We start from the raw sequence: 14,520 nt of genomic DNA on the forward strand, positions 1-14,520 counted from the left end.
TTACTGCTTCAATTTCACTGCTTGTAATTGGTCTGTTTAGGTGTTCCATTTCTTCTTTATCTAGCTTTGGATGATTATATCATTCTAGGAATTTGTCCATCTCTTCTAGATTGTTGAAGTTGTTTGCATATAAGTGTTCATAGTAATCTCTGATTATTCTTTTGATTTTTAATGAGTCTGTTATGATTTCCCTCTTTCATTTATAATTCTATTTATATATGTTTTCTCCTGTTTTTCTCTGTGAGCCTGGCTAGAGGTTTGTCTATTTTGTTTATTTTTTCAAAGAATAACTTTTGGTTTCATTAATCTTTTGGATTGTTTTTTAATTTCTATTTCATTTATTGCTGCTTTGATTTTTATTATTTCCTTTCTTCTACTGGTTTTAGGGTTTTTTGTTGTTGTTGTTGTTGCAGCTCTTTTTCTAGTTCTTTTGTTTCATTGATCTGTCCATTGGTGAGAGTGGAGTGTTGAAGTCTCCCACTATATATGTATTTTTTTTAATTTCTGCTTTCAGAGCTGATAATAATAATCTGACATATTTTGGTACTCCTTCATTTGGTGAGTATATGTTGATGAGTGTTAATATCTTCCTAATGTATTGTCTCCTTGATCATAATGTAGTGTTGTCCATCTATTTCTTTTTATCTTTTTTAATTTGAAGTCTATTTCATCTGATATAAGTATAGCTGTTCCTGCCTTCTTTTTTGGTCCATTTGCTTGTAGGGTTGTTTTCCAACCTTTTACTTTCAGTCTATGTTTATCTTTTGTAGTTAAATGTGTTTCCTGGAGACAGCAGAAGGTTGGATTTTGGCTTTTAATCCAGCCTGCTACTCTGTGTCTTTTTATTGATGAGTTTAATCCATTTACATTCAGAGTTAATATTGATATGTTGGCATCTGTATTTGCCATTTTGTTTGTCTTATTTTGTGATTTTATTCCTTGCTGTATTCTGTTGTCCTTATTCATCCCTCTGTTGGTCTGGGCTTTAGGACTTCTTGTAGAATTTTTTGGAGTGTAGGTATAGTTGTAATGAATTTCTGGATTTTCTGTTAGTCTGAGAAAGTCCTTATTTTTTCTTCATAGAGAAAGGAGAGCCTTGCAGGGTAAAATATTCTTAGTTGCCATTTACTGTCTTGAAGTTTGTTGAACATGTTACTCCATTCTCCTCTTGCCCATAATGTTTCTTCCAAGAGGTCTGAAGTTACAGGATTGGTTTTCCCTTATAGGTTATCTGTTTCTTCCCCCTTGCCAGTTTCATTATTTTTTCCTTGTCTCAGACTCTTGCAAGCTTTACTATTATGTGTCTTTCTGTAGTTTATTTTTTCTTTTTCTTTTTTTTTTTTTTGGTGTGGTAACTGGTAGTTATTCTCACTTCTAGTATGCCTATATTCATCTCCTTTTTCATGCTTGGTAAGTTTTCTTCAAATATCTCGTTGAATAATTTCTCAGTTCCTTGTCTTTCTTCCCCCCCCCCCTCCCCCGGAATGCCTATAACGCTTATATTTTCCCTCTTCATGGAGTCTGATAATTGTCGAAGAGTGTCCTCATTCTCCTTCCTTAGTACTTCTCGCTCCTTTCTCTTTGTTCTTTTTATTTCTGTATCTTCAAGTGTCTGATCCGTTACTCCATTTCATCAATTCTGCTTTAATTGCTTTTCCCAGAGTTCCTTATCTCCTCCAGTAATCTTTTAATCTCCTGCGTTTCTTTTATTTCCTTTCTTATGGTCTCATTTTTGTTCTTTAGTTCACTGCCTCATATCATTTTTTTCCTTTTCCTTTTCTTAATGCCTTTTTTTTTTTAAAAAAAGATTTATTTATTTATTTATTTATACAAGCACTGGGTACAGTCAGAAGCGCGGGAGGGTGAGAGAATTCACCACAGTCAGAGAGGAGAGCAGATCAGGCAGGCTGATGAAGAACACTGCTGAGGGGAGCAGCAGGAGGCAGGAGAGGTCTGCGGGCCATGTGGGACCCTCACCAGGCAGCCAGGGATCAAACCGGTGTTGCAGAGGCTGCGGGCAGCTTCGCAACCCAGCGCTCAGCCGCTGTGCCACCGGGGAGGCCCTCTTAATGCTTTTTAATCATGATGATTACTAATTCTCTATCTGACATGCAAAGAAATTCTTCCATGTCTTTGTTGAGCTTTGGTCACTGTTTTTCTTTTTGTGGTGTGTCCTTCCCCTGTGGGCTTGCTTGGTTATTTATATTTTTCCTTTTCCCTGCTGTTTGCTTTCTAATTGGTTTTATGCATTGGGACGTTGTGCCACTGGTGTTAGCGGGCATTTCTTTGGAGTGCTCCTTCAGGGGTGTTGGAAACTGTTTACCAGACTGAGTCCAGCACTGTGAGGCCAAAACTCCACCAGATGTTGATGCTGAGGCTGTGTTGCTGGGTACTGTCCCTTACAGTTCCCTCCCTGTGTAGTTGCTCAGTTCCAGCATGGAATCAGCTAGTTGGTGATTTTGTTCTGGTCACTAGGTGGCACCAGAGATCTGTACTTGCCAACCTGTGCTTTCCCCTGTAGTTCTATGAGAAACAGAGGGAGGGAGAGTAACACCTCAACACAGGGGCTATTGCTCATGCTGGGTACTGTGTCTGCCCCATGTTCACCTGGTGCTGTGCCCACAGCTGTGTGGATCCCATGTCCTGAATTCTGCCCTCTAGTTCTCTATTTCTGCCCTCTAGTTCTCTAATTCTGCCCTCTAGTTCTCTTGCCTTCCAGGGCTCTCTGATACAAAATCCTATCACCCTGTGCAGTGCCCACTGTTATGGCATGTTTCGTGCCCGGATCCTGTGCTCAACTCTCAGTTCCAGAATGGGGTCTTGCTCCATGCTTCATTTCCCTTCTCACCCCTGTTTGCGTAGGCACCCCTTCTCAAAGCCTGAGGGTGGTTTTGGAATCCCTGGCTTCCAACTATCAGGAAGTTGGTGATTCTGTTCTGGTCACTAGGTGGCGCCAGAGATCTTTTCTAATATCCTTCCAGTGCTGCTTTTATCCCTGTGGGTCTCCAGGTAACAAAGGGCGGGTGGTGGCGTGGAGTGCCTCAATGTCATGCCTCTATGTCTGCCCTGTGCCCTGCCATTGTGGGGATCCCATGCCCCAAATTTCATGCCCCAGTTCTCAGTTCTGAAGCCCTTATATCCACGATGCTGGCAGTAGCCCAATTCAGTGCCTGTGGAAATGGCGCCTTTTGCACCCTGTTCCCATGCCCGGGTGCCTGCTTTTGATTACCCAGTGATGGTCTCTCACCTCAGTGATGGCTCCCACAGGTCTCCCCACAATCCTAGGTTGTGGGCACATGCACCTGGGCAGCAGTGATCCACATATGCTTTTCGAGGACGTGTGTGCATTTCTGCACAAGCTTACCAGCTAGCCTTTGGCTATATGCAGGTCTCTCTGCAGAGTCCCTATCTTCCTCTGATAGTGCCAAGTTTGTGATTACCCGGTGCCATTTGATCACCTCTGTGGGGATTCCTGCATAATTCTCCACAGTTCCTGGTCACGGGGTGTGGTGCCTGCAGTAGTTCCTTTCCACTCACTGTCTTTTTGGGGGATTCTCTATGTATATTATATCATCTACAATAGTGATAGTTTTACTTCTTCTTTCCCTATTTGTATTCCTTGTGTGTCTTTCTCTTGTCTTATTGCTCTGGCTAGGCCTCCCAGTATTATATTGAAAAGCAGTGGTGAGACATCCTTGTCTTGCTCCAGATCTTAAGGGAAAGGCTTTCTGCTTTTCACCATTGAGAATGATATTGGCTATGAACTTGACATGTATGTCCTTTATCATGTTAGGGTATGTTCCTTCTATCTCAAGAATTTCAAGGGCCTTCATCATAAATGGATGTTGAACTTTGCCGAATGCTTTTGAATGCTTTCTCAGTATCTATCAACATGATCATATGGTTTTTATTTTTCTTTTTGTTGACGTTTTGGATTACATTGATTTTTGGATGTTGAACCATCCTTGTGTCCCTGAACTAAATCCTACCTGGTCATGGTGAATTATCTTTTGGATGCACTGTTGGATTCTGTTGGCTAGGATTTTATTGAGGATTTTTGCATCAGTGTTCATTAGAGAGATTGGTCTATAGCTTTCTTTTTGTGTGTTATCCTTGTTTGGGTTTGATATTAGTGTGATATTCGCTTCCATAAAACGTGTTTGGTAGTATCCCTTCCTTTTCAATTTTTTGAGTTTGTGTAGGATAGGCAGGATAGTTAGTTTCTGAACATTTGGTACAAGTCATTTGTAAAGCCATCTGGTCCTGGGCTTTTGTTTGGGGGTAGGGTTTGATTACTGTTTCAATTTCACTGCTTGTAATTTGTCCATTTAGATGTTCTATTTCTTCTTTATCTAGCTTTGGATGATTGTAAACTTGAAGGAATTTGTTGAACTTGTTTGCACATACTGTTCATAGTAATCTCTGATTATTCTTTTGATTTCTGCTGCACCTGTTATAATTTCTCCTCTTTCATTTATGGTTCCATTTATTTGTGTTTTCTCCTGTTTTTTCTTCATGAGCCTAGCTATAGGTTTGCCTATTTTGTTTATTTTTTCGAAGAATCAACTTTCGGTTTATTGATATTTTGGATTGTTTTCTTATCTTCTATCTCATTTATTTCTGCTTTGATTTTTATTATTTCCTTTCTTCTACTGGCTTTTGTGTGTGTTTTTTTATTGTTGTTCTTTTTACAATTCTTTAAGATGTGAGATTAGGTTGTTTCTTTGAGTTCTTTCTTGTTTCTTTCTTTTTTTAAAAAAAGATTTATTTATGCATACAAGAACTGGGGTACAGGCCAGAGGTGTGGGGGGTGAGCTTCACCAAAGACAGAGCGGGAAACAGAACAGGAAGATTTACCGAAATACACTGCTGAGGGCAGCAGAGGGCGAGCCAGGAGAAGTCTGCTGCACCTTATGGGTTGTTCCCTGGCCGGCCGGGGATTGAAGTCATGCTGCAGAGGCTGCAGACAGCTTCATAGGCTGCATCCTAACCTCTTGTGCCACCAGGGAGGCCTTTCTTGAGGTAAGTATATATTGCTATATATTGTTTCTTAATGTGAGCCTGTATTGCTATATATTTTCCTCTTATAACTACTTTTGCTGTGTCCCATACATTCTGTAGAGTTGTGTCCTCATTATCATTCATCTCAAGGTATTTTTTAATTCCTTCTTTGATCTCCTCATTGATCCAATTGTCTTCCAGTAGCTTTTTACTTCTTAATTGATATTCTCTCTCTAGGGCAACATCATTATAATTTCCTTTACTTCTCTAAGAATTATTTCTTTTAGTTGTTTGAATGTATTTATGATGGTTTTCCTGTGTCCCTGATTCTTTGTATGTCTCATAATTTTTTGTTAAAAGTTGGATATTTTAGGTAATATACTGTAGAAACTCTGGATACTGATTCCCTTACCATGATTCTCAAGGGCTCATTTTTTTTTTTTTTAATTTATACAAGAACCAGGGTATGGGCCAGATGTGCAGGAGGGTGAAAGGATTCACCAGAGACAAAGCGGGGAACAGAACCAGGCAGACTGATGAAATACACTGCTGAGGGGAGCAGCAGGCGTGATAGGAGAGGTATGCCATGCCAATGTGGGACCCTCACCAGCCGGCCAACCGGGATCAAACCAGCACTGCAGAGGCTGCAGACAGCTTCACAGCGCGGCACTTAACCGCCTGCGCCTCCAGGGGAGGTCAAGGGCTCAGGGCTCACTTTTACTGTTGTTTGCTTGTTTATTTGTTAAGTTTATTTGACTTGATTAGACTATTTTAGTGATTTCCTCTTCAGTGTGAAAACTTGAATGTCACTCCTTATCAGGCACAGACTTGGTCATGAATACAGTCACCCTGGGATTACACTGATTTTAGCAAGAATCTATCTCTTTTTCCAATTTTTCTGTGAAACTGTTTGTCTCATTTACTATCACATCCAATGTCAGACTCTGATTGCTGTATTGTTTTCAACAATGCAGATATTGCTCCACAGTCTGATCCAATAAAATGCAAGCCGTCTTTGGGGATACTTTGAAGTTCGTTCTGACTCCAGGAAGGCTTTTCTTAGTTGTCTCTTTATCTAGTTCTCTCTGTTATACTAGCAGGCCTATGGTTACCTTGCTGCTTTTAACTGAGGAGCCTCTTTAATTTTCTTACCACCAAAATCCCATTAATTGCAAGAGGGTGCTGTGGGTTGAACTTCCCTACACTGTCAAGTAAAGTCATCTTCCCTTGGGAAGAGCTTCTGAGTAATCCATTCTTACGAATTGACTCTCTTCCTTGGCAAAAATCATTGGTCTTCTTGGCTTGTCTTTCACAAAGCATAATATCTCTCTTACTAGTGACCCAGGGCAAAGATGCTCAGAGTTATAGTATTCCCTGTATCATCAGTCCCTGATTCCCCAATCATCCTTGGGGTCAAGCTGCTATCCTATAACTAGTGGCCGAGTGACAAAAAGGACATATTGACTATATCCACATTTAATTTAGTCTCTCTTACCAGAGTCAGCAAATGAGAAATTATATCCCCTGATTAGGAATCAAAGGGGGAAAGCTTGGTCATACCTGCCCATCAAACTGAATAAGGGGTATGGATGAGGGATGGTATATATCATGGTTCAAATGCCATAGACTCTTGCTGTCCTTACTGAGTTTCATGGTATATTCTTGAATAAATATTTCTTCTTTTGCTGCATATCTTTTAGGACATTACCCAGAAACTTAAGATGGTTGGTTTTATTTTAAAGTTAACTTTAAAATAAAGTTTAAAATAAAGCAGGTTCATGAAGTCCTCATACCTTCATCCTCAAAATGGAACTCCCTCTCATTTAGCTTGTTAATCACATTAATTCTATAAATAGTCTTGAACTAATTTTCTGGACACAGGTTACTTGAAAACAGTTTGATCATTTCAGGTCTTGATTTTAAGAATGTTTAGATGGAGCTATAGCAACATTTAAAGTTAACTGAAACAAGACCTTTCTGAGCACTCAATACCTTACATCAAGGTTTTCTAATCTAGTAGGCAGGAACAAGCACTACCCTTAGTCCTAGTCACTGCTATAGCTAATCTTTCAGGAGGTTCTTTTAACAACTTTGAGTTATTTTCCTCACAAGAATACACTGATCAGTATTTAGCTGAATATTGAATTCTAGAAGGAATCTATCAAATATCTGGAGTTCTTGCTCTTTGCAGCTCTCTTCTCTCCAATATTCTATCTTGAGAGAAACATAGCTGCATGCTATCACTGGACTCTCAGCTCCCTCTCAAGTTGGGGAGTCTGATAAGATCTGCTGTGTTTCTTCTCCTTGTCTCAAGGCTTCTAGGCTAGTAAACTGAGAATACTAGAAGATTTACCTCATTTGTTTCATAATTCTATCCTTCATTGCCTAATAAACATTGTCTTAAATACAATGTATTCAATATTTTTTTCACTGTTTTCACTGAAGGTAAATTCAGTTCCTATTAGTTCAGCTTGGCTGGAATAGAAGTCCTCTTTCATAATTTGAAATATTGATTTTTAGTCTCTTCCTGCTTTTCAGTTTTCCCACATTCTTGGGGATGTTACTCTTCCTATTTGTAGGTCTATTGCCTTTTGTTCTTATAACGAGTATTTTTCTCATATAATTTTTTAAAGCTCATCTTTAACGACAATTTTTCTCCTTTGGAAATCTTAAGTGGTCTGGATGGTGGACGTGTTCCTCTAGGACAAGTGCTCCAGGTATATCAGTATAGAATTTATTTGTATGTTAATAATTTCTCAGTGTGTCAAATGTGTAGGGTGATTTTAGATTCTGAGCTAATGTACAGTACAATTTGCAGTTTTGGTTACTAACAGAAGACTTTGTTCTTTGCTAGATAGCCCTGGGTAAAAAACAACTTTTTCTTTGTGCTTTCTTTGAATCAGTGATAAAAATTTTCCATTCCTTTATTCAAGGTTGAAAAGCTCTTCCAAATTCCTGGCTTTATGGGAACTTTCAATTTCAACTTCTCAAGTTGATCAGGGTGTCAAGACTTTATTGCCTCTCCTTGTGTAAAAACACAAGTTTATAAATGATGAAACATTTTTTTAAAAGATTTATTTATTTATTTACCCATAGAAGGCCAGGTGTGGAGAGTGAGAGGATTCACCAGAGACAGAGTGGGGGGCAGAACAGGCAGATTTATTGAAATACACTGCTGAGGAGAGCAGCAGGTGAGATAGGATAGGTCTGCTGCACCATGTGCATTAGCTCCCTGGCCAGGGATCAAACTCAGAGAGCAGAAGTGACAGTGCTGAGACTTAACCCCTAGGCCACAAGGGAGGCCCATGTTGAGACATTTTTTAATTTGAAAACCACCTCTAGTACCACTTTACTAGTTTTCAACTTGTTGGTCATTTTGGCACAGGAGGATTAATTTTCCATTCTGGTGAATTCAGCTAAGTATTAAATTGTTCATATTTAAGCACAACATTTCTAGATAGCACATTAGTAGGTATTACTTGATAGCTAAAACTATAATGTGTGTCGGAACCATTGTTTCCTCCTCCCTAGAATAGAGCAAAAGATTATGTATGTATGCAGTGTGCATATATAGGTGCAATGATACCATAACTTCAATCATATCTTAAATAGATCTCTAACTCAAACAATGGTAAAGGATAATTGCTTTTAATCTTTGATCCCTCTGCCTAAAATTTTATAATTAAGACCCTATATACTCCCACAAAGGAATTCTTTGAACTTACCTTCCCTAGTTACCTATAATCAAATATTTATATGTTCTGAATATTTCAAACTAAAGAATGCCCCCACATTTGTCTTTCATATCCAGTCTCTATCCCCCAATTGCAATAGACTTTAAAACACATACATTTACTCAATGGCCAAAAACACAAGATTCTAGATTTCTCTTGTGCATGTGAATAGTATAAATACTGCAAGAAAGAGGAAGAGGCAAAAGGGCAGGGGAGTGCAGAACTAGACTAAGAAATTAATGTAGTGTAAAAGAAAAATGTTTCAATTAGCACAGTATAAAGATGGTTAAGGTTTGAAAGCAGGAAAATGTTAGCCCTCTGATCTAGGAATCAGTACTTCTAAGGACCCATATGTTTCATAAAATGACTCGTTGATTAAACCAGCTAACCACCTTGGTTTTTACTTCAGATACAGAAGACAAAATGGAACTGGCATGAGCACATATACAGAATACATAAAATCTTCATATCATAGATATCATATCATTATTGGCATATATTTGAGTTATATATTGTCATCACAATACTGGTATTGAAATGGTTGGATGATTCCACACATAAATTAATTAGATTGGGAAAAAATATTCGTTATATAAGATTTTTCTCTTCTATTGAAGATCAGATTCTGTAGATTCTTCAATAGAAAAAATGAGAGGGAATTAATTAATTTTGTTATTTATTTAGGCTGGCTGGATTTTACTGAGATAACCTATCTCATCAAGCATAAGTAAGATTATTCATTCCTTGGGAAAATTATCAGATACATACTTGCAGAAGTTAGAAAGGCATTTAAGCAATACTATAATATGTAAAGCTGGTCTTTTGTTTTGGAAAATTATATGCAGCCTAATAATTATAGCTGACATACTGCTTTTACTTTCTTAAATGAAATAAAATTCCATATTGTATTATTAATTAATTCATTTGATTGCTCAGTTAGCATTACTATCAATTAGCAATAATGTTACTAAAGAAATGGTATATTGACGTTTTCTAAGGAGTCACTTTCCAGCACTCCCTTTGAAAATGTTCTTTAAATTATCAGATGATTCATACATTAAAAGTAAAATCCTTAAGAAGATTAACTTCCTAAGATTGTATCTACTTATAAGGAAATGTTAGCTGCCTAAAGTCCACTTGACTACATGCTTTGGTATTCAAAAATACCTATTTTCCATATGATTCTCTGCTAGCAATTAACAGCTGCCAGTCAAAAGACGTCATTACACTCAGAGAACCAACTTACATATGAACAAAACAAACATGTTTGAACACAACAAACATGGAATTCAAAGTCAGACAGATAGTCCTAAATGGACTACTAATCCAGGACTACTGGCTCTGTCATTACTAGCTGCGTGGCCTTAATATAGCTATTCAACATCTGCTCAATTTCTTTATCTGAAAAAGTAGGTAAGTTATATACCCAAGACACAGGATTGTTGTGAGAGCTACTCATAAAAATGCCTACTCTCAAAATGCTAGAAAGAAAAAACAAAAAATAGCAAAAAACAGACTGAAGTCATGGACCACAGCCTCGTTGCCTCCTTTTATCCTTTCCTGTGAGGAAATACTGTCTAAGTCTCTCAGTGTTCCTAAATAAATTACATAACATAGTATTTCGGTAGTTATAGTTTGTGGACCTCAAATGTCTAATAAAGTTGATCATCTCAAATCTATTCATGTATTAAATTCCATTGATGTCCTTAGCACTTTCTTATAACTAGGAAATATTGTAAAATTTCCTAAAATTCTTATAAAATCCCAGATCCTAGCCGATAGCAGTGTGAAGAGATTCTCAACCTCTAGTTTTAGGAGTCTCTTTAGGTTTGATTCCTTAAACTGAAACACTTGTGAAAGCTGCTAGAGTGAAAAAGAACCTCCAGGGAAAAAGAAAACAAAGTCCAGATATCAAGCTTTCACCTTCTCCTGACTTGACCTCCTCGTTCCACTTTCTTCCAGTCCACTTGCTTCCAGACTGGGAAGCAAGCAATCCCATAATGAATTGTTTTTCTCTAAGGTGTGTTGGTAAACCCAAATGGGGAGAGGTTTTACTTTCTAAACAAGTGACAGCAGACAATTGGTGTTAGACACATAACACCCTAATCTCAATAGAAGCCACCTCTTTCTATACACTTAGAATTGACAGGTCGAGGCTAATACTACTCTACCAGAATGCTTGCAAGGGAGTTAAATCCCATCATTCCAATCCAAAAAGTTACAAATTTGTTCACCATAGATACTTCCCTATGAAAGAGCACTGGGAGGGACTATAACTTTGGACAAGTCATTTATTTAATCTCAAACCAAGTGCTCTCCTCTATACTCTTGCTGTTCATAGTGGTCCACAAGCCAGCAGAATTGGCACCACTTGGGAGCAGGTTTGAAATGCAGAATCTCAGGACTTCAACATCCCAGACTTACTGACTCAGAACCTGCCTTTTAACAACACCACACATGATTCTTATACATACAAAAGCCTGAGACATACAGTTCTATACAATAAGGGGTTTTAACTAGATGACCTCAAGATCCATTCCTTATAACTGAATTTTCTGCTGAAACACCTGGTCTGATAACATTGGAGCCTCATTCTCGGATGGGCATGCACTCTCTTGGCTCCCCTAGGGCTCCTCTGGCCCTCCATCATCAATGCAAGGCTCCATGATTGACATCTATTTAGCTTCTGATCTAAATTAGATTCTAAGTAGAATTAAGGAAGTCCCCTTTTCAACAACAAGAGGTACCCTCAGAGGTCAAAAATTCATTAGTTGTATGTATTTTTAGATAAAAGTAAAAAAGTTGGTTCACTTACCTTGATGGGAAGTAGTGAGGTCCAGGTAAGAAGTAAGGATGATGAAAAGAGAATCGAGGTGGCGTCCCAAACAACGTCGCTGGATGGCCAAGGGGCGGGGGCTGGTAGACATGCGAGTGTGGAATTGGAGGAGCCTGGGGCATCGGAGCACTTCGGGCACATGTGGAGACGCTGGGGTACTCCTTGGGAGGTTGGATGGTGGAGGTGGAAAATCTGGTGTGGGCAGTGCTTGCACTGGTTGGAATCCTGTTGGTGCTCTCCAGAGAGATGGGTGTGGGTCTTTTCACTGAACGACTAGCTCCGGAATGTAGCCGATGAGTGTCCGTTTGGGTGGGCCCTGAAAAGTGCTGGGGTGGGAGTGCAGGGCGAAGGGGCAGACTTGGAGCCGGGCTGGTCACTTGGGCAGCACTAGACACGCTGGGCTGGAAAAGTGTGATAGGGCTTGGGCGCTGGACTGCAGGTGTGGGCAGCTGGATGGCAGGTGGGGCTTCACCTTTAGAAATAAAATAGCACACTCAGGCATTCATTGAGTCACTCCAGTTTTTCTTTTCATCAGTAACGTTTAATAACCTCTACAACTGGAAGTCTTAACTGACCACCTTTCCTAACAGCATCATCACATGAAATCACTTGGTAGCATTCTGAGCAAAGGTAAGTCACCTTGCCTACTCATTTTACGTTTTGTTTTTCTTTCCCACCTGGATTCTAAGTGCCACAAAAGGAGAGAGCTTTTCTGTTTTATTCACTGCTGTTATCACCTGAGCTCAAAATTCTACCTGGAACATAATAAGCTCTCAACAAATATTTTTGGATGAAAAAATAAGTGAAAGAAATTTCTGAGTGATTGAGTAAAAAGTGCATATACACAAATGCTGGCATGTATATGATATATATTATAAATGTTTATAAAAGAAATAATACGAAATTATTAGCAGTGCTTACAATTAAAGAGGGGCAGGGATGCAAGGCTTTAGGAAAAGCTAGCCTGCCTTTCATTATATGCCTATAAGTACCATTTAGATTTTATACTTTTAAAATACATTAATTTTTAAAATATTAATAGAGATCTTAGAACAGAGGTATGGGTCATTTTTCATTTACTATGTACACTTCTCCATTAAACTAAATTATGAATGACATTCAATTTTTAATTAAAAAACTAATGAAATAATTGGTAAAATGTTTTCACCATATTGCATTCAGTATAAACACAGAAAGCAATTCCTATGGGAGACTAGGACTTGTTGACTAAGACATCAACATCATGTGACAGGCATGGACTTGGTCTTTTTATTTCTGAAGAAGAGAGGTCTGCAGGCAAATGACACACACAGTCTAGATTGAATTAATCTTTTCCAAAGAAATACAGAAAGAAGCCAGAGCAATGGATTCATGATCTAATTTATTCCAGTGCAATAAGGTCTCTGTTAGTAAAGAGGATGCAGCGTAAGAACAAGCTACACTTAGAAGCTGAAAGGAAGCTGAAAGGAAGGTGGGTCTAATATTTCCATTTTTGCATAATGTATGCATTTTCATTTTGGTTATATTCCCCATACAATTCCCACCCCCTTTTTCTGACCCTAATTTCTCTTCTCCTCCCCCTGTCCCCCACTGTAGTGTGTCTCTGGTCTATAGTTGCTTGTTGATTTTGATTTTTACCTTATTGCAATTAGTCTTTTTCCTGGTCCCTGATAAATGAAATATTTTAAAACATACTAAGTGAAAGTTATTTTATATTTCAATGCTGAAAAAAATGTGCTTCAAAAATAAGAAAGTTGTTATGGCTAAAGGATCAAGTAAACAGAAAAGAGAGTTTTCTAAAATGAAGCCAAAGTTTGCCCAAATGTGTAAAATGGAGACGCCCTAGTGTGGGAGCCATATGCAAATAAAAATGTTGGCATTTTCTGAAGGAAAATAGCAGTCACAACTGAGGAACCTTAAAATCAATACTCTTTAAATGCTTTTACAGAAAGAAGAATATCACTGGAGCAGTCACTACAGTAGAAAAGACATCTGAAAGGAAGAAACATAGACTCATAAACCCCTTCTGACTAAAGAAGACCTTAAGGTTTCCTAGCCCCAGTTCATTTTCACAGCAGAAAGGTTAAATTATCAGACCAACTGCATTATAAGAGCAAGGTCACAGGTGTTCTAATCCAAATTGACAAAATGAATAGAACTAGATCTCAGGGGGCATTCAACTAAGAACTGTAGAGAAATTCAAAGAACTGTGAAAACACTATAGATGCAAAAGGTCTCTCTGCCAGAGCATTTTTGGAGTTAACAAATCTCAGGGCCTCCCCGGTGGCGCAGTGGTTGAGCGCTGGGTTGCGAAGCTGCCCGCAGCCTCTGCAGCACCGGTTCGATTCCCGGGTGCTTCCCGGCCACTGGAGGAGGGTCCCACATGGCACGCAGACCTCTCCTGCCGCCCGCTGCTCCCCTCAGCAGTGTACTTCGGTCCTTCTGCCTGTTCTGCTCCCTGCTCGGACTCTGGTGAATTCTCTCAACCTCCTGCGCTTCTGACTGTGCCCAGTGATTGTATAAATAAATAAACAAATAAATAAATCTTTAAAAAAAACAAAACATAAATCTCAGCTTCTGTAATGGAAACCTTGAAAACTATGTATATTCTATATATGTTATATCTACAAACATATATAATGTACATATACTACATTTACAAACATATACATACAAATGCTATAAACACAGCAAGTCAATTTTCTATACCAGAAAGCTGAACAACAAAATCTACACAACATATTAATACACAAAGCATGCTAAAAAGCAAACTGTACCTATATGAGATAAATCATACCTTACTAACTTAATATCTTTCTGCATGGGAATAAAGCAAACAAATTTGAAAAGCAAAATTACCAGGACTTTATATTTAGAATATAACATAAAATTAAGAGAAATTTTTAAAGGGAAGTATAAAAAGTCACACCTATAGACAAGAGATTGAAA

The 14,520-nt window shown here is 38.5% G+C and overlaps 1 protein-coding gene and 1 long non-coding RNA gene across 3 annotated transcripts in view; one reads left to right on the forward strand and one right to left on the reverse strand.

The window, feature by feature from the left end:
- SOX30 (SRY-box transcription factor 30) overlaps nucleotides 1–14,520 on the reverse strand; it is a 41,742-nt gene that overhangs the window by 19,927 nt on the left and 7,295 nt on the right. Inside the window, exon 4 of one of the 2 annotated variants that reach the window (XM_037500008.1) lies at nucleotides 11,551–12,043. The exons of the other annotated variant lie outside the window; for it this stretch is intronic. Within the exon in view, the coding sequence (XP_037355905.1) occupies nucleotides 11,551–12,043 (493 nt within the window). The remainder of the gene's footprint in view (nucleotides 1–11,550; nucleotides 12,044–14,520) is intronic. 2 annotated transcript variants of the gene reach the window in all.
- LOC129145118 (uncharacterized) lies at nucleotides 12,109–13,848 on the forward strand. Its single transcript, XR_008550205.1, has 3 exons — nucleotides 12,109–12,201; nucleotides 12,962–13,042; nucleotides 13,520–13,848. It is a non-coding gene; the product is annotated as an uncharacterized LOC129145118 (long non-coding RNA).

The sequence above is a fragment of the Talpa occidentalis genome, unplaced genomic scaffold (assembly GCF_014898055.3).
Source record: "Talpa occidentalis isolate TD23 unplaced genomic scaffold, MPIMG_talOcc4v2.1 talOcc4.9, whole genome shotgun sequence".
In the NCBI taxonomy this organism is placed as follows: domain Eukaryota; kingdom Metazoa; phylum Chordata; class Mammalia; order Eulipotyphla; family Talpidae; genus Talpa; species Talpa occidentalis.